The following is a 22,500-nucleotide window of genomic DNA, read 5'->3' as shown; positions in this document are numbered from 1 at the left end:
GCGTGTGTGTTTTATTGTTTTGAGGGGGGAGGGGGGGGCGACTGAGGAGGCGAGTGAAAAAGTTAAGGAGGGAGAGAGAGAGAGAGAGAGAGAGAGAGAGAGAGAGAGAGAGAGAGAGAGAGAGAGAGAGAGAGAGAGAGAGAGAGAAGAGAGAGAGAGAGAGAGAGAGAGAGAGAGAGAGAGAGAGAGAGAGAGAGAGAGAGAGAGAGAGAGAGAGAGAGAGAGAGAGAGAGATAGGGGGGGGGGGGGCGGGGGCAGAGAGGGCATGGGGGCTGAAGTGAAGATGAGTGAGGACTTGATATTAATTTTTAGTTTTTTGCTATTTTCGCATTACCTCCAAGAGAAGAAATGTCCAATTAAAGTATGAAAATAAACTGACGGCTCCTGGACCGTTTATCCAAACTCATGCTGGTCATGAGCACGCTTGTCAATCCCATGAGGCCCATCGGAATGGATATGGATGTGTCCCGGCTCCCGGTGTGAGTGGTCTGTCAGTTTGATCGCTTTCATCCGCATAAATTATACCAGCACTTGAGAGGAGAGCCGCAAATCCCAGAAGCTAGAATGAGCGACGTGCCCATGCCCGTGCACGCGCGCGCGCACGCCGGCAGACTCGGCACTGACTTGATGATTTAAGAGTCGTGGCAGACAATTCCGTCGATGTATGCGCAGCTAATGTTGCAGTTACAGCCACTTATTGGATGAAATATGAGGGACGACGGCTTTTGGAGACGGTTTGCAATCAACAGTTTTCCCCAGTAGTCTACGGTTCGGGCGGTGTTGTCCATACCGCAGGTTGCTCTACCCCGGAAGGGCTAGGGGCAGCGTTGCTAGGGAGACGAGGATTTGTTTGGCGATGGTTTCCCCGGTCCGCTAGCTGTGAGGAGGATAACAAGCCATTATAAGATACTTCCCCTCGTCAAGCAAAAGTGGCCTGTTGGCTTAGATTATGAGCGGGTGAGCAAACAACTTTGACACGACTTCAGACACCTTACAGTTACAGGCCCACTGCTAGTTCACCCGGACTGACATCACATGTCGTCGAGGAGCAGTAATGCAACCCCCCAGAAGCTCTTCTTTATTTTTTATTCTTAATTCCAGACAGTGCATGGATTAAAAAGGACACCTTCAATCAGACTAGATGCCGTTTCACTTCATGATTCCTTGAACCCTTTCCTATTGATTATTAAATAATGGAGCAGAGGAAGCGTAGGTAACCGTTTATCCCCCCACACAAATCTGGTGGGTGAAATCATCACGACGCATCACGTGACCAGGTTACTGTTGCTAGAGCTGTTATTTTCCCTAGCGGTAATTCGCCAACGCAGAACCTGTACCTCCCCTCCTCCCTCGGGAGCCTTTCAGAGACCCGCTGGAGTCGCGCGCGGGAGACGAGCGAACGCAGTTATCGCCGCATGGGGTTGACACTAGAGTGGACGCTGTAATGGGAATGCAGGTAGATTCTCCCTAACGAATGAATCGCGCTAGTGGATTATGGGATGGGGAAGGTGATGGCATGAGGTGTAACAACAATCAACTGGGGCCATCGTGGTTCGAAAGTGAATTCACTTGGGTCTTCCTGATGTCTCCCCGTCTTCATTCCATGATTCCTTTGTTTACCCTCAGGGATTACTAGCGTCTTATTTCTTTGAATAAAAGGAAATATTAAAAGTAGTAATTGAAGTTAAACAGCAGTAGTAGAAAGATCACTAAATAACAGCAATAGTAATTTGTAACAATAATAGCAATAGTAATTGATTTGTAACATTAACAGTAATAGTAAAACTAATAGTAACAGTATTTGAAGTATTTGAGTCATAGTGATAGTAATATCACTATGACTCAAATACTTAAAAGCTATTGTATTAGTAACAGTAACAGTCATTTTAAAAGTAATAAGAGTAGTGATAGTAACCTTAATTGTAATATTAACAGTAACAGTAGTAGTACTATTAATATTAATAGTTAGAGTTGTTATAGTAACAGTTAGTAATGCTAACAGTAACAGTAATTGTATTGTAATAAGAATAGTAGTCGTATTAGTAGTATTACTAATTACTATTACTATTAGGGCTGGAGAACCGGTGTGTCTGCCAGGAGGAGAAGCTCTCCATCATGACCCTCTCATCCCATCCCCTCCATCCCCTCCACACTCAGAGGGGACAGGTGGGTGACCTGGAGGAGACACAAGCAGTCTACCGCAGATTCATTTTCACAGAGGTCAAACTATGGGGGCTGCGGAACCAGAAGGTTCTGTAGCTTGATGATGGTGGTGGTGGGGGTGAGGGCAGTGGGGGGGGGGGGGGGGGGGGTGATGTTGATGGGGTGCTGGTAGGGATGGGGGTGATTATGGGGAGGTGGTGATGATGGTAGGGATTAGGGGGATGCTGGTAGTGAGAGTGATGATGGTGTTGTAGGCGATGGTGGTGACGGTGCTGATGATGGTAGGGATTAGGGGGATGCTGGTAGTGAGAGTGATGATGGTGTTGTAGGCGATGGTGGTGACGGTGCTGATGATGGTAGGGATTAGGGGGATGCTGGTAGTGAGAGTGATGATGGTGTTGTAGGCGATGGTGGTGACGGTGGTGATGATGGTAGCGGTGGTGGTGATGATGATGTTGATGATGGTAGTGATGATGATGATGATGATGATGTTGATGATGGTAGTGATGATGATGATGATAGTGATGATGATGATGATGTCGGGGATGAGGGTGGTAGTGATGGTGGGAATGACGATGAAGTCGACAAATATGAAATCGATGTTGACGATAACTGTGGTCTTTACTCGCTAGTAGACAAGCGGCGTTCAGCTCCCCCTTCACCCCTCCCCCGACCTGAGCCCCACAGCAAGGAAGAGGGACAGTTAGAGGCTAAGACGGACAACAAGGAGGAAGAGGAGGAGGAGGAAGGAGCTCCACTGGAACTCATGGCCGAGGTACAAAAGAGACACACGACCTGCTCGGCGACTCTGTTGAACAAGATTCGGAAAAACGCAGACGCCTAGCTCCAACACGTGTGTGTTTCTTTGCAACACTTTCAGTTCCTGTCGTCGGTGATGAGGCGAGACCTGGGGCTAGCCAGCCGGCTGTGTCACATGAGTATGTGTTTGACGTCCGTCCCCCTGTCACCCTACGTTGATTAGCACACCACCCTGTCTGGGGCACTGGCTCACTCACTGCTATGGCTGTTCTGGATGAGCCGAACCCGAAACACCCATGATGGTTCCCTCTTCTGTTCCCCCTTCTCTTCCTCAGTTCTGGTCCACGAGCCGGAGAACCCAGAGGCCGTCCAGTTCCTGCCCCTGATCCAGCAGAAGCTCTTGGAAGGTGGGAAGATGACCTGGTGTATTTTCAGCCAGTAGTGGGTTCATTGTAGGTCTGTTCATGTAGCCTCTTGATACACCTGACCTCGTGCCTGTGTGTGAAGATGTTATTTAAAGTCCCACCCCCCACCGCTGATTGGTCCATCCACTTTGGGGTTTTCAGAGGTGTCTTCGTCTGCAGAGATGCCAGGCAGTTCTTAAGTGAAGAAGTGATCGGTGGTCCCAAGGGTTCAGGATGGTCTCACATGGCTGTTAATGCATTAAAAAACGTAGTTATTTTCAGAAGATACTTTTACCAAGAACGACTTTAAGTGAATCATAAATTATTTGAATTAAATAGCTGGTAGTGTCAAGGATAAACACAATGAGTTGATTCCTCCTACATGCAGTGACCAATCAGCCTGTATCCCCCACCCCAGTGTCTCATTAACATAAACGTTCCTCCTCATCAGTCGATAACAACCTAAAGAATTAAAACAAACATTACACATTACAGTTATATCAGATGTAAGGCGGTGAGGTGCTCAGTGATTAAAATCCACTCATCACCTTATTAATTAGACTGCTATAAAACAGACATAATAAACCACATGTGCATATGAGATTAAATTGTCTGCCAATGATCCCTGGCTTGGGGTTGTTTACATCTGTGAGAACAACAATCTCGAGTCAAGTTGAAACGTATGCCCAAAGAAAACGAATGCCTCTATCACATAATGTACCATCCATGTAGCAACATGTGACATGGAGGAGCACAACTACGACTACTTTTACTCAGAGCATTAACTATACATTCAAACTATCTACAACAACGTCACAATATGGAGTTTTGGAATACATTCACAAAGCAGCCATTGTTTAACCTTGACTGTGACATTAACAAATTAACCGCAACATACAAGTAAAACAAGAAAAAGATTGAAGGGGTTCCTTTCTTCTTTTTGGCCTTCCCAAAGCCTCCCCCTTCCCTTCCCTGTGAGCCTGGTATAGAGAGATGTACAGCTTTCAGGGGCCATCTTGGAGTCAGCTAGGAAGCCGAGTTTCATCTCAGTGGCGGCAGAAGCTGTAAATGAGTAACAAATAGATGCCCCTCAGAATGGAGGCTTTGGTTGGCTCTGTGCTCTTTCTACACTTATTTACGTTGTATTGGCCTGAAATGTGTTATACTTCAGGGTCTTCAGGGTCGCCTCGGTCCAGGAGGTTGCTGGGCACATTGGGATTTGTTTGATCTCTTTCCCCCGTTGTTTCTCCGTTAGACCAAGAAAAGGAGCTCGGTACCGATGATGAGGAGGACGACGATGAGGAGGAAGGAGATGATAGTGATGAAGACACAGACGACTCTGAGTCGTGCGATGAAGACGATCACTCTGGAGGCAGTGAAGGCTCGACCCATGATTGAAGCTAATCCTGCCTCATCCTCATGAGATATTTACCACATTACAGTTTTAGACAAGCTTGTATGTAGTGTAAAACTTTCAACATCTCGCGTCACTTTATCTTTGCTAAGGGAATAAAGAATCAGTCGATGACAGCCTTTGATTCTGAGTTTATTTCTTCCATCACTGAAACTGGGTCATTATGAGGAAATGGCCACCTTTTGCAAATGCAGAAATCTGAATATTGAATATGGAATATGGAAATGATAGTAATCTTTGTTCATACGCTATGAACAATGTGTTTGTTAGAAAATCGCAGAAAGTAAGCCAAGCCCGGTCCAGGGGTCCAGGCTCATGCAATAACAGTTTGAAGGTCATTGGGCAATGCAATGAGAAGGAGGTGGAAATAAGGGGAACAATGGAACCATCATTTAATACATTTCCATTGTACCCTGATTCACTCACACACTCAATCTTGCGCGCGCATACACACACATACACACACACACATACACGCACAGACACATACACACACACGTACCTGCCTGTAAAGGGTGCAGCAAGGTAACGAAACCTTTAGTGATAACAAACCATCAACAGCTGCAGTCATGTCGAACATTTTCTGTTGCATATTAAACCATGCTGAGAAACTGATGTAGGCCTAAATGCGTAGTCCGGTTTACATAGACAAAATACATCAAAGATTTAAAAACGAAATGACTAATTTTAATCCCATTTCATGAGTCGTACATTTGTAGGCTTTAAAATAAAAAACTTGTCTCTGACATTGTGTGTGTGTGTGTGTGTGTGTGTGTGTGTGTGTGTGTGTGTGTGTGTGTGTGTGTGTGTGTGTGTGTGTGTGTGTGTGTGTGTGTGTGCGTGTATGCGTGTGTGTGTGTGTGTGCATGTCTGTGTGTACCACCTTTCCTTGGCGCCTTTCTGAATAGCTGCCTGTAAAGAAACACAAGAAGAATCCAACCCAACAAGATGACTCAGAAATGAAGAAAGAAAATACCTCTGTCTTTTAGAGAATCGCCACGACAGTGTGATGCTTACCCTAACTCTGAGTATTCTGAGGACACTACTCAGCAGATTAGCTTTACCTGCCTATCCACCATACAGTCGTTACATATTTTTTCTCCATTCTCTTTTAAAGATTGGATGAGGTGGGCCCCATACATGTCTTCGCCTTGGGCCCCCAATTTGCTAAATCCGCCACTGCACGTAAACACACATTCATAAACGCGCCGGATCTGCTGTATCTACCATAGATGCTACACCTGATAGCGTGTGTGGTGAATTATTATTATGAGGACAATAAAGCATTTCTCCATAGCCCACGTCTTCCCAGATAAGGCTGTTTAATTTGAAGGGGCTCAGTGCACATTATGATCGTCCAGCGGTCCAAGGCAGCCAGGATAACGACCCATGGAGGAGGGAGGGCATCCCACCATGCCACTATAAAAGCCCGCCTGGTCGAGGCCGGCCTAGCGTCGCGGCACTGTTGTCCATTTCAAGGTCATAAAAAGGGTGTTGATGACAGCGTTTCGCAACATTCTTCTCAATAATCAGGGTGTGTTCTGCATGTGAGAGCCCGTGTCGAGAGAGGAGGGGGAGGGGAGTAGGGGGAGTGGGGGGGGGGGGGGGGGATGGATGAGTCACGAGGACGTATGTGCTGGTGTTACACTCACGGTCGTGTGTGGCTGAGCTATCCCTTGTTTTGGGGTTGGTTGGTTGGTTGAAGTGCCCTTAGTTGAGCTCGACCCAGCTGGATTCTTCAAAATAAATGTCTTCTTTGAAATATGACTTACTTAACTAAATAAAATTAGTATATATTCACGGTATAGCCTTTTCGGGGTCCAAACCTAACCTTGTCAGTCCTTGGTCGACATCTCAAGGTAAATTTATGTAACTGACATATATAGGAGACCCCTAGATTTAAACGTTGTGACCCTGTCATGCATACTTGTAGATATAATAAATAGACTTGAACGTTTAGAGTGTAGCATGTTCTGCAGTGTATGTATTTTTGTTCCCCCCAGATTTCCTAAAGTGGGGGCTGTCTGTCAAAGGGTTTCGGGGGAAGATTCATTAAACGTCAGAGGGAGGCAAGGCTCTGACTCACGCGTGCGTTGCATCCAAGGCGTATAAATGGGCGATTGGAGCCGAGATATAAATAAAGAATACAATATTCTTGAGGGAGAAAGGGTCACCGCGCGCCGCTGGATGGAATTTTTTCGCGCTCTATTGGTATTCTGCTGTCGTCGCCGTTGGACTGTTAGATCTCGTACCTTTGCCGGATTTCTGGTCGCTCCGTCATAGGTCCAAATACAGACTCGACAACCTGTGCGCCTGCTGAAGGTAAGACGGCTTCTCAAGCTCTATGGTGTTTCCAAAGCATGCTTTCAGATATTCGGCGTTTTTCCATGTGTTAAAATGGGACATATTGATATTTAGACGAGAAAATATGCATGTCAACGATAAAAAGAAAAAAACTGCGAAGGGTGTCACTTAAGCAAAGAAATGTGAGCGTTTGTCGTAAAATTAGTAGGCTATGGAGAATGTGTGGAATTTGATTAACACATTTTCCCTGATTGGTGTCATTAGTGATCAGTCGCAAGCGTTTGACAAATGAATTCGTTCTTTGATAAGCATGGTTCTGCTCAAACACATAAAAATGTTTAAAGTTTAACCTGTGGTCCAAAATGTCAAATTTTCTCTTCTAAATGATAAACTGTTTTCTTCCAATTAAACCATTTATGCTGTTTGGTCCGAAATAGGCATTTCATGTGCTGTTTTATCGTGCAGGGGAAATGTGGCTAATAAACCAGGAGACTGACCAACTAAATTTCCGTGCATGGAAAATGGTCTCAGTTAATTACAACGACTCTTTGAGACTCCCAGATCTTGCTGCTCTGACTAATTCCTAAGGGGACGGAGATTTCGTTCTTGAGCCTCAATAAAGGAAAAAATTAAAAATCGAATGAATTTAATTTAATTATACTTTATTCGTTAGTGTAGGCTATCTACTCTCGATCAATTGTGTTGGCCTATTTAGTGTGGCACGTTAGGCCTACATAATAGGAGGAGTTATGTCTAAATGCATCTATTCATCGGCTACTTCAGTGCCGTTGGTGGGCCGAGGCTTTATGTACGGAGAATAGCACGGGAACTTATTCAGCCAACAGGTAATAGGCTACAGACCTTAACGATCGCGATAACCATTAAAAATCGTTAAATGATAGGCCAAGTAGGCCTATATATTCCGAATCGAGTTATTTTATGCATGTTAACCATGTCATTATACAAGTAGGCCTAGGCCTAATTAATCCGATAATTTATTTATTTTTCATCCGGAAAATGTTAATATTTTTAAGTCCAGGCCGAGCTGTCGCGTCTATATCACTCTTCATCTGTTCGCAGTTCCCGGGTTATTCCCCGCCGAAGATCACCTAATTACCGAACCGAAGAACACGGAAGAGCGATGGCCACGTCCGAACCCACCGCCAGCGGCGCGGACCCAGACCCTAACACTGCCAATTTAAGACCCTCGTCCACAAGTAAGTCGGGACTCATCTCCCTCCGCCGCTCTCCCTCTTCTCCTCCGCGCCTTTCACTAGGTTAGAAACGAACCTCACCCAAGCCTTTTAGCTATGGCTAGAACCAAGGGTCCGAACGTACCGTTGGGCGGTACCACGCTCCGTGGCTAACAAATCACAGATCAGGAACGCACAGTGGGCGGTAGCCTAGCCCTATTCGTTACCAACCATGCAGCTGATTGGCTGGTCACAGGGGGGGAGGGGGGAATGCAGTACTACCGCCCACTGTACGTTCGGATCCTTGGATCCAGAGCGACCTCACAGGAGCCGTTTAACTGCGAGGGGCTCTGTCGTTAATCATTCCGGTTAAAAACAGAGCTATCACAGCTGTCCGCCGCTGTCTAATAGATCAGCGGTGCGCAGCGCCGAGGGACAGACCGCCGGGATCGGAGGCTCGCGGGAAGCAAGCAGAAATAACGCGCCTTCAACAGGGCTCGTGCACGATGTGCTTTATTTCGATTTAAATGGCCTGATTTAGATAGCTGATAGGCTGGAGTATGAGGCTCCACTCGATAGGACCCAAACAGAAACAGAATATCCACCCCATGACTGAAAAAAGATTGAGGTTCAAATCACTCTTATTTAGGCCAACCATTTGCAGGGTAATGTTTTTATTTTATTTTCAATTCTATAGCTGTCAGATTTGATTATTCGACGTCGCGGTTGGATGCCACTATAAACCCTCTAGGCTTTCTACGTCGATGCAACCCAAAAGTATATTTTTGGTTGTAGGCCTACGTTATAGGCTTTGTCTGAAACCACTGAAAAGATTAGTTCATTTTTTCTTTTGCTTTTATCAGCCTTTTTTTTAACTCCATTCTTTGCATCCAAGGCAATTAAGCAGCCATCTGCGTGATTACGGCTGGAAATAACACATAATTGCAGTGGCTTCTGAATGGACCTCGTCGGCGGTAATCGCTTTTGAAGGCAAAAAGCTACAATGAAAATAAACGGTTCGATAAAAACGGAACTCCTAGAGTTCCACCGTAATTCGCCTATTTCTTTCTTTAGTTATTTTTTTCCCTTCATATTTCGACTATGCAATGACTTTGTTGATTCGATTTGTTGAATAAAAATAAAGGTTTATTATTATTTTTATATAAAACCTAAAAAAAAAGCGTTCGGGGTGGATTGGAGGACGCTTGCCCTCCGCCGGCTCGTGCTGCCTGGATGTTACCATTATCTCTGTCCGCTTCATCTCCCGCCCGGCGGCTAGTGCAGTGTCTCTGTGTGTGACCGTCTCCCGCCCTATAGCCCCGAGCCAGACACTAGAACCTCTCAGGTTTGTCTTAGCCTGAAATTGGTTTTGAGAAAAAAACGAATTTTCGTATCAGGTGTGTCGTGTTGTCCTTCTCTTGGCTTTGTTGTTTTAGGTTTTGCATTTATTTCAACGCTTTCCAGGCCTATCCATTTCTGCCCAAGCATGCCCGACTCCTATACGCATGGCTTTTGGAGCGCAGGATTGTGTGTTTTGTGTGTTTCGTGTGTGTGTGTGTGTGTGTGTGTGTGTGTGTGTGTGTGTGTGTGTGTGTGTGTGTGTGTGTGTGTGTGTGTGTGTGTGTGTGTGTACGTACGAGAGAGAGAGAGAGAGAGAGAGAGAGAGAGAGAGAGAGAGAGAGAGAGAGAGAGAGAGAGAGAGAGAGAGAGAGAGAGAGAGAGAGGGGGGGGGGGGGGGGGGGGGAGGGAGAGAGATTGCCATACGTTTCTGTATTAGACTCCATATAGACTTCCGGCAGCAGCAGACATTGCCAGCACGCGCAGTCACACTGTGTTTCACTCAATTAATTCCCGTCCTCCTACGCGAGCTCATTTCACGGATGTTAATTCCAGCCCACCCCTTTGCCCGGGTGTACGCCACCATGCATTTGCCACGCGGGCCACTTCGGGCCCGTATTGATCGGACGGCCATCAGAAGTGTTAAAGCCATCATCATCCCATGGGCGTCACAGAACCGCCACACACCCCGCTCGCGCGTGCCCGCCTGATTTGTGTTGTTCCACCGCTTTGCATCACACCACTTAGCCGCGCGAGCCGCACCTGCTTTTATCCATCCACGCGCTTACTGTCTCCACCGTGTGTATAGTCCATAATCTGAGAAATTCAAACCCTTTCCCCGATAATTTTGTTTTAGCCTACGATCAGGCATGGATGCACGGGTGCACACGGAAACTGGGAATGAAGATCTGTGGTAAGTTTTGGTCCCTGAAAAAAACATTAAAAAATGTAATCATTCTTTACTACCAGATTATTATTATTATAATTATTATTATTATTATTATTATTACTATTATTATTATTATTATTATTATTATTATTATTATTATTATTATTATTATTATTCCTTATTTGGGTTGGAGGCCTTATTATAAGCCTAGATCTCCGGGCTTTGAGAGCTCGCGCCATCCATGACTGTCACTGCGCGTTCTCATCTCCTAAAGGTCAAAGACGATTAGCCTGTAGGTTTCATAAGGCGAGGCTGGGAGCGCGGCCTGACCCTCCCTAACGCCCGCGCCTTCTCTTCCACTTTAGCCTACTCCATCACAACAGAATATCTATACTTTTTTTTTCCTTTCTGAAAATCAAATGTGGGTTGTTTCAGCAGGGATTATCCAATCACTGAGAGCCAGGCATATATAAAATGTGTTATTATATATTTATTTTCAGTAATTATATAGCCTACTTTTAATGTTAACTGCATCGACTAGGCCTAGGCCTACTCATTATTCATGAAACATTTTTGGTGACGGCGTTTGGAATATTTTATCATATAAACTAAGCGAGGGTTTGTTGACAGCTGAGGCCATTTTGATGCACATGCCTCTCGGCCTTATCTCTTATCTCTTGAAACCAGTGAATAAATCTCAAGCTGAGATGTAATCATTTAAGTGGTTAGTCGTAGTTAGTAAAAAAGTAAATAGTTAAGACATTACAACAGATATTTCTCTCATGAAAATTCGGAGCAATTGGTCTGGATGCCTGCTTTTGATTTCGCATTTTTCCAATATTAGGCATAGGCCTACATACAAGACTGTGATAAGGTTTATCAAAACACAATTGACTGTGGAATCGAAAATGGACGTTGAAGAGGGCGGACAGTTCTGGAACTGACGATCGAAGGCACCCTTCATTGCTCCCAATTTACTGCGTCTGCGTGTACTGGCTGAAGGGGCGCGTGCACCGTCACCTATGCCTTCCCGGTTAGCCGCGAGCCGCCGGGCTTCGACAGCCGGAAGAAAGGCCATCAACAACTCAAATGGGTGTTTCCTTTTTTGTTCTCCGCGAGACTCACGTCACTTGTGGTTCTGATTTCTGGATGTGCGATGGAATAAAGGCTACCCCCTACTTGCAAATAAAATCTAGGCCTATACTGTGTTGAGGGCCTACTTCAGAGCAGGTGGCTCAGTTGGAACTGACGGTGAAACCATTTTGTGGAAGCCGTTTGTGGAAGAAGTGGACATTTCGAACATCCTTCGTCGAGGGCTTCTTGGTTGTGTTGGTCTCTTTTTTTCTTTCTCCGTCCAGAATGGAGACGTTTGGTAGTAACTGATCGTCCGTCCGTCCGTCCCCGTCCCCCGTCCCCCTGCGTCTCGTCTTGTAACACCCTAGGGTTCTTGCAGAAGAACAACAGCCTGGACGACAAGGGGAGGCTCGCGGGCCAGAAGAACCTGCTCTCTTGCGGCGACAACAGCGACTCGCGCTTCCGCCGCACGGAGAGCGACTTCTCCAATCTGTATGCTCGAGGTGAGAATACGTCAAAAAAAAAAATTTACATGTATATATGTGGACCGTGATTTATTCTTTCACTAATAATTAACAAAGCACTGGTATCCGGTGCTTCAACTGTGAAGAACGTTATCGAATCGCTTTTTAGTATAATTACAATTTTCGCTCTCATTCGCGTCACAGACCTGCTTCCCGCCAAAAATGGCGAGGAGCCAACCATCCAGTTCCTGATGGAGGTGGTCGAGATCCTCACCAACTACGTCAGGAAGACGTTCGACCGCTCCACCAAGGTGCTGGACTTCCACCACCCACACCAGCTGCTGGAGGGCATGGAGGGCTTCAACCTGGAGCTGTCCGACCAGCCGGAGTCCTTGGAGCAGATCCTGGTGGACTGCAGGGACACGCTCAAGTATGGCGTCCGCACAGGTCAGTTATAGCTGCAAGGTTCACGTTTTCAACATTCAAATTCTGTCGAGCGGGCTGTCTTAACGCCCCCGCCCTCATATTCAATTAAATACCTGCCACATAATCGTTACAGATCGTTATAAAGAAAAACATAAAGAATGCTTTAAAGGCAACAAAAAATAAACTGGCCTTCTAAGATCTTGACCTCCACGTTGCACCAGATGTAATCCATCAGAAACAGAAACTCTATCGTATTGTTATTATAATTAGGGGCTAATCGTTTTGGTGTGTAACATTATAATTGGCTCGGTCGCTGCATGCTATGGCTATTTAGCAGAGCGTCCTCGCATATCGGGAACGAATAGCCCCCGGTCCCGCCAGCGCGTGGCTTTATTGTCCCCCTGATAATTCAGTTCACATCGCTCTGCTCCTTCCTTCCTCCACTTATTAAGCGAGTGTCGCCTGAGGGGGTTTCTCGACCAAGTGAAGTGCTATTTCAAGCTGTTAGGAACGACAGCGTTTAAAGTGTCCCATGGGTTTTTTTTATCACGCCGCGTGTTATGTCTACAAGCGCGTTCACTGGTCATTAAGAGGATGGAACGGACGGAATTTAAAACCCGCTGTCACCGGATTTAAAGTAGAGGAGGGTAAGGCGCCACCGTGGTGGTGATCTGACGTTGGTGTGAGGGGCGAGAGCTGTCCAGCGTACTGAAGCGGATTAGGCTACCCCAAGAAGTGTCGCATGTTTGGCATATATGTTTATTTAAAATGATCAATAGCTAGATTGTATTTGCTGCTCGTACATTGTGTTAGAAGTTTGAATTAGCCAATTATTTGAAAATAACCCAAAAAACAAAGTGCATTCGACGTATAGGCCTAAACGCTGTTGTCATAGAACCAAAAATAGAGCAGACGAGCTGGCTTCCTCTAATTACAAAGGCCTCGGGAAAACGAAAAAATAGAAACAACAAAACTATGTAACATACAGGCAGGAACCATACTGGATCAAAATAATAATTGTACAATAATAGGCTATGAGGATATATTCATTTTTAATTATTTGTGTTAATTTATATGTAGGCCTGCGGAGAGGCAGGCCTCTACAGTCCTGTGTACTTAAAATGAACAGTGAATCCCACAGGGGTGTTTTTTGGTGGAGGGCCTATCTTCCTCAGCAGCTGGCTTGAGTCCCAACTTATCTCTGTAGCTCTGTGTTGACCCTTGTGTTGGGTCTGGTGCTCCCCAGGTCACCCACGCTTCTTCAACCAGCTCTCCACCGGCCTGGACATCATCGGCCTGGCCGGAGAGTGGCTGACCTCCACGGCCAACACCAACATGTGAGTCTCCCTCCTGGCCCGGCTCCGACCTGGATCTGTCAATGTCACACACACACACACACACACACACACACACACACACACACACACACACACACACACACACACACACACACACACACACACACACACACAAACACACGCACACATAAATGGTACTCTGTGGGTAGTTGTCAGTGTGTGTGTGTGTGTGTGTGTGTGTATGTGTATGTGTGTGCGTGCACGTTTGTGCCTGTTTGAGTGATTTTGTTGGTGGATGTGGTCGTGTGTGTGATATTCATATATTGTGTGTGTGTGTGTGTGTGTGTGTGTGTGTGTGTGTGTGTCCATGTGCGTGTGTATGTGCTTGGTTTTGCTTGTGTAGGTGGATTTGGCTGTGTATAACATATATTTCCTGCGTGTATGTGTGCATGTGTCGATGCGTGTGCAGTGCACATGTTCATATGTTAGCATGTGTGTTGTGCTTGTGGGAATGTCATAGCATCTATGTCGGGCTATATATAGAAGGGGGACACCATTCAGTGTCAACACAGGACACAGAGCCGCCCGGGGGGCCCCCTCTGATGGGCTGCTCAGAGCGGCGTGGGCCCCGGATCAGACGCTGCAGTGGGGCCCTCACAGCGACCGACCCCTGGCCGGCTCCAGAGGTCGTGATGCTAGGTGTTCTGTCAGGCCAGGATAGACCGGGGGTATCGACCGTGGGCCTGCCAACGACTGTATACCGAGACCCTGGGAGTCCGGACCGGCCCCTGACGGGCCCCGGGGCCCCAGGGGGAGGTTAGATTGCATATTGATCGCGGGTCAGTACTTCCATGGTGGGCCGTGCTGATAGAGGATGTGAGCCAGGCGGCACCGTACGCATACACACATTCATGGTGATAAACACACACACACACACGTAGACGCACATACGTACACGCACGCACACTCACATGCACGTGCATGTGTATGTGCACACAAATAAATAATATGAACGCAAACACAGACACACAAACTAAACACACAACCACACATACATACACATGCACATACACATGCATATAAACAAACTCATACACATACGCATACAAATGCATGCGGGAATGACCTAGATCTGTGATAAGGTCATTGATACATCACAGGGACGTTACAGGCCTGAGTGTGCAGTGCCTGTGGACCAACCTGCACTTTAGCACACAGTTACAAGCTGCGAAGAAAAGGCTGAAATCTGAGAGCAAAACAATATGCGTTTTTATGAGACTTGGGTTAAAAGCGTGTCCCTCTTGTTTTATAATGAAATCGGATGCTTATTTTTAACGAGTCGCCATTTTAATCGATTCCCTTTTACAGTTAATTATGTTTTGGGGGAAAAGTAAAGCTGAATTGACATCTAAGCCAATGTATCAAAAGATTGCTAACCTTAGGAATTAAATCAATGTAACTTATATTTGAATACATTTCATAAGTCTAACTTTGTAATGAATCATCAAATAAAATATTTGATCCGGAGAACACAAATCAAAAGCTTAGCAATAAAAATACAAAGGAAATCATCACCATATACAATAGACATTTTTTTCATCCAAAAATACCTTCCCCATCTCATCCCTCTGGCGCTGGAAGAACGCCCAAATCCCCACTCTGGCATCCGCCCACCAGCCCTGTCTGTCCCAGATAGGGAGAGCCGGGCGCCGCGGCCCATTGAGCAGCGCGGGCTCATTGTGGGCTGGTCCTGGCAGATAGGCCAGCTGGGGCCCCACGCTGACACAACAACGTCCTGGAGCCCGGAGGCAGCGCGGGGACGGGCAGCCTCTGATCCCCTGCGGGCCACTCATTCCGGCTCCATTGTCCCCATGGATACAGAAGGACTCAATGGTGCTTTGAGAGGCTGGCGGAGGGGGTCAAAGTGTTAGTCGCGCACACATGCACACACACTCACGCGAGCACGCACGCACGCACACACACATGCGCGCCCTTGATGCTGATAATAAGGGCATTTAAGGGCGGTCCCCCGAGAGGGGCAGGTGACGAAGGGGTGATTCTCGCCCTGAAAGGACCGATGATTGGCTCTGATTGGGATAATGATCTCCATTATTGTCATTACAGCGTGAAATGACTCGCGGAGCGAAGGGGAATTTTAAAAAGGCTCTGTCACTCTGAAGCCCGGTGTGGATGGACGGTCTGGAACCACAGTGTTTCACCGTGGGGCTCCTGGATGTCATGTATTTATATATGCATGTATGTGTGTGGAATATTTGTGGTTAAATCAAGTTGACTAGTTGGCTAAATACCAAAAAGTTAAATACACAAAAATATATTATATCTTTTAATATTTCTGTTGTGGCCAATAATGCTGTATTTGTCATGCTATACTAGCTTCTATGCTATGCTAATCCATGCTATGCTAATTCTATGCATTGCTCATTATATACTATGCTAGTTCCATGCTGTGCTACTCCATGCCAGCTTTTGTGCTGCTAGCTTCCATGCTATGCTAAAACTGGCTATGCTAGTTCAATGCTATGCTATTCCATACAATAAATGTTGCACGCGATGCAAGTTCTAGGCTAGGCTAGTTCCATTCTATGGTATTCAATGATAAAGTATTCCAAGGTATAGTAACTAGCTCCCATGCTATTCTATCCCATGCTATGCCACTCCTGTATGCTATAGCAGGGCCATCCGTCATCATCAGGCTGCATGTATTGACTGGGAAGCTAATGTTCCAATCACATCCACCCCCCCGGGTCACTGCTAAGCAAGAGTGATTAAACAAGAGAGATAGCTCTCTCTCCCTCCCCCGCTCCCTCTCCCTCTTTTTCTTTTTCATCCTCGCCTTCCTTTCTCTGTTTGTTAAGACCCCTTCACTCCGAGCCCACAACCCCCTCCCACCTCCTCAAAGCCCCATTTATCTCTTCTGATGTCATTTCCTGCACTTTCATTTTCTTCATGTTAGACCGCCATGACATTTTCTTTATTGTAGACACACACACACACACACACACACACACACACAAACACACATGTACGCAGACACACAAAACAAGCAGACACACACACACACACACACACACAACACACACACACACACACACACACACACACACACACACACACACACACACACACACACACACACACACACACACACACACACACAGCCAAGGCTTATCTTCGAACACCCTCAGTCTAATTAGGCCAGTTACAGAACACTTTTTTATTTAACCCCCATCCCACTCTGCTTGTGCATATGTGTGCATGTGCTACATTTTGGTAAAATAGACTGTTATCTCTTTCAAACAGCTCTCTCTGTCTCTCTCCCCCCCCCCCCCCTCTCTCTCTCTCTCTCTCTCTCTCTCTCTCTCTCTCTCTCTTCCCCACACCAAACAGTCATTACACAAACACAAACTTCAAACACACACACACACACACACACACACACACACACACACACACACACACACAAACACACACACATACTTTGGCACTCATTATACACACCTACATCAAGCCCACACACACACACACATTACACACACACATAGTTCGAACACAAACACACACACACTGACACACACAAACACACAACCCCCCCCCCCCCCCCCCCCCACACACACACACACACACACACACACACACACACACACACACACACACACACACGCACACACACACAAACACACATACACACAGCACTGTTACATCAGCCTCATTCAAGCCTGCCAGGAAGATTGTCAGGGCTGACTGATAGCCATCACAGCATTTGGGGTTTTAATTAAAGTACTGGGACATGAGGGTAGGATTTAAATATGAATGTTTGCTGCCTCCCTTATCTGACAACTTTAAATTAGCTTGGTCAGCGCAAGCCTCACTTCTCAGTCTGCTCTAACGAACAATATCACTGCTAGGCTACTGTGTGTTTGTGTGTGTGTGTGTGTGTGTGTGTGTGTGTGTGTGTGTGTGCGTGCGTGCGTGCGTGCGTGCGTGCATGCGTGTGTGTGTGTGTGTCTATTTCTGTGTTTGTGTGTGTTAGTGTACGGCATGGGTGGTTGTAGGAGTATGTATTCCTGAGTGTGCATTGAGATTCTAACTGATATCATATCCATATTCTATTATACTTACAATATCATGGATTGTTAAAGGTTTTCTATTTACCCAATCGTCTGCACAGTCAGTATGTGCCGAGCTGTTCTGCTACTCTCCCTCATCCTCATCAGCACCAAGCCCAGATGTTTAACTCCAACATGTTTAATTTACATGGTAATTTCGTTGCTCTGTAACATGTGCAATGACAATAAAGTACTATCTATCTATCTATCTATCTATCTATCTATCTATCTATCTATCTATCTATCTATCTGTGTGTGATTGACAGGTTCACCTATGAGATTGCGCCGGTGTTTGTTCTGATGGAGCAGCTGACCCTGAAGAAGATGAGGGAGATGGTGGGCTGGCCCAACGGCGAGGGGGACGGCCTGTTCTCCCCAGGTGTGTGTGTGTGTGTGTGTGTGTGTGTGTGTGTGTGTGTGTGTGTGTGTGTGTGTGTGTGTGTGTGTGTGTGTGTGGGCCACTGGTTTAGTGCTGTCCAGGGTCCTGATGTGTGTCTCTGCGGTCCACAGGGGGCGCCATCTCCAACATGTACAGCGTGATGATCGCACGCTACAAGTACTTCCCTGAGGTGAAGGCCAAGGGCATGTCTGCAGCGCCGCGCCTGGTCCTCTTCACCTCCGAACACGTACGTCTGCTCAGGAGACACACACACACACACACACACACACACACACACACACACACACACACACACACACACATACACACTTACATACAAATGAATATAAAGACACACAAACACAATGCAGACACACGCACATATAAAAACGCAAACAAATACATACACACATACACATGCATATAAACACACACACATACAGGCAGACACACACAAACATATCAACACACACACACACACAGACACACACACAGACAAATGCATGTAGACAGCTAGACAGACGGACACAGACCAACACACAGGCAGACACAAATGCAAGCACACACACAAACACACACAATCACACACATACACACACACACACACACACACACACACACTCACAGGCAGACACACAAGTAGACACACACACACAGGCACGCATGCAAACACACAGACACATACCCACAGGCATAGGAAAACACACACAAGCGCACACACACACACACACACACACACACACACACACACACACACACACACACACACACACACACACACACACACACACACACACACACACACACAAACAGTAAAAGACGATCCATTTAAGCTATCCTAATGGAGTGTGTGATATGGCTGGCTGGCTGGCTATGGCGTTCAGATAGTCTGGTAATTATCATTGGGTTCAATCCAATCAAACCAACGGCCACTTAAATTAAACAGCTTTATCCACCACATCTGCTCCCTCTATGTTGCCTCCTGCAAATCTAACACTTTGACAACAAGCAAGGCCCCTTATACGTTACTGTCACACAGTGATCGTGTTATATTTCAGCGTTGGCTGGATTGTAATCATGATAATAATAAACGAAATGGGTATGTGTGCTTTACATCAGACAAAAAGGCAGACCATTCAAAACATTAAGTCTGGGATACATGAAAGCACAACGTCCACTTGATACAATGAAGTGAGTGAATTGGGAAAAAAATAAAGGTTGATTGTTGATGATAAAGAGTATCAGATCCTCAGAATGATATGTAATCCAGTGATTGTATCTTTGCCTCTCTCTCCAGAGCCACTACTCCATCAAGAAGGCCGGCGCCGCCCTGGGTTTCGGCTCAGAGAACGTCATCCTGCTCAGCACCGATGAGAGGTACAGCAGCCGTACGCCAGGAGACCGAGTCCACACTGTAACACCGCGGCGTAGCACCGTGTGCTGATGAACCTCTGCTTCCTTTCAGGGGGAGAGTCATTCCTGCAGACCTGGAGGCCAAGATCATTGACGCCAAACAGAAGGTGGGCGTCCAGCACCTTCCTCCCTCCTGACTTTCTTAAACTCTTTCTTTCATCTATTTCTTTATTTCTTCCGACGTTTCTTTTTCGTTGTCTTTCATTCTTCCTGTCACTCTTTCACTCTCGTTCCTTGTTTATTTATACCATCTCTTTTCACGTCCTTTCTTTCCTTCTTTCTGTCTCTCTGTCTTCCCTGTCTCCCTCTGTGTTTGTCCCCCTCTAACCCTGACCCTGACCCCTGACCTCCGGTGCGTCCCACAGGGCTGCGTGCCGCTGTTTGTGAACGCCACGGGGGGCTCCACCGTGTACGGGGCCTTCGACCCCATCAATGAGATCGCCGACATCTGCGAGAAGTACAACCTGTGGCTGCACGTGGACGTGAGTGGGCCTGCCGCAGACATGCTGCTGGTTTTAGTGGGGGGTGTTCAGTGAGGGACTGGACACCGGGGTAAGCAGCGCCTAACACTGTACTGCATTGGCCGGGGGAGGGGGAAACATCCCACTGGCGGGCATACATTTCTGGCCAATGACATAGCCTGCAGTCTTTTTTTTGCGTCTGTTTTACTTGATCCATCCAATGCTTCATATCCCTCATCATTCTTACATTTGAATACAATCTATAGAGCTAGGAGAGAATGTTTTATATTATATCAAAATAAAATAATGCTGTGTATTTATTGCTTTTACACCCAAATTTCCCATCCAAATGTACCATCTTTATATTGCGTGCTGATTGAACGATTCAGCGTTTGCGCGTAGAGCTCAGTTTGGTTGCGTGCGTCTCCTCAGGGGGCGTGGGGAGGAGGTCTGCTGATGTCCAGAAAGCACCGCCACAAGCTCGACGGGATCGAGAGGTAAAGGGGCGCACCGGGGGTCTGCGTACCGGGAGTGGGGTCCTGTGTGTGAGACACGGGGGTAGGTTCTAAACGGTGCCCTCTGTTCCAGGGCCAACTCTGTGACCTGGAACCCCCACAAGATGATGGGGGTACCCCTGCAGTGCTCTGCCATCCTGGTCCGGGAGAAGGTACAGACACACACACACGCATTCATACATTACCTCATTCATTCATTCATTCATTCATTCATTCATACGTTTGGCAAGGACACCGGAGTTAAAACCTCTGCTCTTGGGTGCAATGAGATCTTTAGGGACCGCAGGGAGTCACGTCTCGGTTTAACGTCTTATCCTAAAGACGCTGCTCCTGAGGTGGGGATTTTGAGTCACGATTGCATTGGCAAAAGCAAGGACTTCTTATATAGCCCAATAAAATGATAGTATTCATTAACCAGATGGTAAACGATCGATGATCCTCCTCAGGACGTCATAAAGGGGGTCGTAGCTGTGCCCTATCAGTGGGAGCCCCTGCTTCTTGACCTTCCACAGGAGGTCAAGGAAACAGGCACATACCAACAAATGGCAGCAAGAGAAACAGAATGTCAAAATATAACCTTCCCATTACACTATTCATCTGGACAGAGTCCCCCTCTGTGTCCGAGGGCAGTGGGGATACAGCATAGGCCAGAGGGATGAGCGACCCTTGCTGGCCCTTCTACCCCTCTACCAGCACCGTCTGGTCCCCCATCCAAATGAATTCACACACACACACACACTTGGACAGTCCTGTCTAGTGCGGTAGCTATTGGTTTCTATTGATTAACGTACTATGTGCTCTCGTAGCTGGTGCTAATTGGTAGCATCGCTGAGAGGAAGCCGAGTGTCTTTAGTGGTTGTCCAAAAACACGCCAAAAGCACCCGGATTATACACCTTGCACGCCAATATGTAAGATCCTACAATCAAGCACACACATAAAGAATAGGATTTGGACCTTACACACAAACAAAAATGCACGCACGCACGCACACACACACACACATACACACGAACAACCAAACACAAACAATACCCCCATACACAATACACACACAGGCACACACTCAAATCCGTCATATCCCTCCCGGTACACATCCATCAACATTACACATCCATCACATCCCATATCACAGCCAGCCTGGGTGCATCGTGTGTGTCTCCTGCAGGGCATCCTGGCCGGCTGTAACTCCATGTGCGCCGGATACCTGTTCCAGCCCGACAAGCAGTATGACGTGACCTACGACACCGGGGACATGGCCATCCAGTGTGGGCGCCACGTGGACATCTTCAAGTTCTGGCTCATGTGGAAGGCCAAGGTAACGAGAAGAGGGAAGACCGAGGAGAGATAGAGAGGCTATGGGGAAAGATAGATCGAATGTAGGGGAGAGATCGCAGGAAAATAACAGAAATATGGGGAAGAAACCAGGATGAGAAGATACTGGCTCAATTTCTGCCTCATGAAGAAGGTAAAGATAGAGACAAGATATAGTAAAGACAGAGTAAATATAGCGGAAACACAAGAAAGACGCAGAAGGATCGAGAAAGGTTATCAGAAAGTCAACCAGAAGGGACTAGAGTGCTGATTTCATGTTGTAGGCTAGAAGAGAGGGACATAAAAACCAGACGAACAAAGATTGGTTCCCTGAGTCAGTGTGTCCTGCTCCACCTCCTCTAGGGTACGATTGGGTTCGAGCAGCACATTGACAAGTGCCTGGACCTGTCCCAGTATCTGTACAACAAGATCAAGGACCGCGAGGGCTACCAGATGGTGTTCGATGGAGTGGTGAGTCCGCCTGACACATCGACCCAACACAGAACCCACTTTAGATGGGCTCCTCTCAGTCCTGTTGCAGGGGTGCAGTGAGGACTAACACAATCT

At 46.7% G+C, this 22,500-nt stretch overlaps 2 protein-coding genes across 9 annotated transcripts in view; both read left to right on the top strand.

The window, feature by feature from the left end:
- The first annotated feature begins 610 nt into the window (after window positions 1-610).
- On the top strand, window positions 611-4,856 carry LOC132463015 (glutamate-rich protein 2-like). 7 transcript variants are annotated; one of them, XM_060058872.1, is made up of 7 exons: window positions 611-957; window positions 1,358-1,456; window positions 2,072-2,166; window positions 2,799-2,938; window positions 3,044-3,101; window positions 3,258-3,329; window positions 4,582-4,856. In XM_060058872.1, exons 4-7 carry the CDS (start codon window positions 2,930-2,932, stop codon window positions 4,722-4,724), a joined length of 282 nt encoding a protein of 93 aa, XP_059914855.1. In that variant the 5' UTR covers window positions 611-957; window positions 1,358-1,456; window positions 2,072-2,166; window positions 2,799-2,929; the 3' UTR covers window positions 4,725-4,856. The 7 variants fall into 7 exon arrangements, with proteins under 7 accessions (XP_059914855.1, XP_059914852.1, XP_059914851.1 ...); XM_060058869.1 differs by lacking the exon at window positions 1,358-1,456; XM_060058868.1 differs by lacking the exon at window positions 1,358-1,456 and having other exon boundaries at window positions 2,796-2,938.
- Window positions 4,857-6,437: 1,581 nt separating this feature from the next.
- The window catches only part of LOC132463013 (glutamate decarboxylase 1-like), an 18,901-nt gene continuing 2,838 nt past the window's right edge, over window positions 6,438-22,500 (top strand). The window contains exons 1-15 of one of the 2 annotated variants that reach the window (XM_060058865.1): window positions 6,438-7,062; window positions 8,125-8,261; window positions 10,432-10,488; window positions 11,907-12,041; window positions 12,207-12,449; window positions 13,675-13,765; window positions 18,120-18,232; window positions 18,364-18,479; window positions 19,530-19,609; window positions 19,698-19,752; window positions 20,011-20,127; window positions 20,539-20,603; window positions 20,695-20,773; window positions 21,788-21,937; window positions 22,297-22,404. In XM_060058865.1, the coding sequence (XP_059914848.1) occupies window positions 8,186-8,261; window positions 10,432-10,488; window positions 11,907-12,041; window positions 12,207-12,449; window positions 13,675-13,765; window positions 18,120-18,232; window positions 18,364-18,479; window positions 19,530-19,609; window positions 19,698-19,752; window positions 20,011-20,127; window positions 20,539-20,603; window positions 20,695-20,773; window positions 21,788-21,937; window positions 22,297-22,404 (1,485 nt within the window). In that variant the 5' untranslated portion in view covers window positions 6,438-7,062; window positions 8,125-8,185. The remainder of the gene's footprint in view (window positions 7,063-8,124; window positions 8,262-10,431; window positions 10,489-11,906; window positions 12,042-12,206; window positions 12,450-13,674; window positions 13,766-18,119; window positions 18,233-18,363; window positions 18,480-19,529; window positions 19,610-19,697; window positions 19,753-20,010; window positions 20,128-20,538; window positions 20,604-20,694; window positions 20,774-21,787; window positions 21,938-22,296; window positions 22,405-22,500) is intronic. The other variant, XM_060058866.1, reaches the window with a different exon arrangement.

The sequence above is a fragment of the Gadus macrocephalus genome, chromosome 8 (assembly GCF_031168955.1).
Source record: "Gadus macrocephalus chromosome 8, ASM3116895v1".
NCBI lineage: Eukaryota > Metazoa > Chordata > Actinopteri > Gadiformes > Gadidae > Gadus > Gadus macrocephalus.
The sequence above is the reverse complement of the archived record's forward strand: the minus strand, read 5'-3'. Positions and strand labels throughout refer to the sequence as shown.

Bases quoted from the DNA above. Each gene is read 5' to 3' on its own strand.
- LOC132463015 (XM_060058868.1), top strand. The intron at 2,939-3,043 runs GTACAAAAGAGA...CAACACTTTCAG, and splicing joins CACTGGAACTCATGGCCGAG to TTCCTGTCGTCGGTGATGAG. The intron at 3,102-3,257 runs GTATGTGTTTGA...TCTCTTCCTCAG, and splicing joins CAGCCGGCTGTGTCACATGA to TTCTGGTCCACGAGCCGGAG.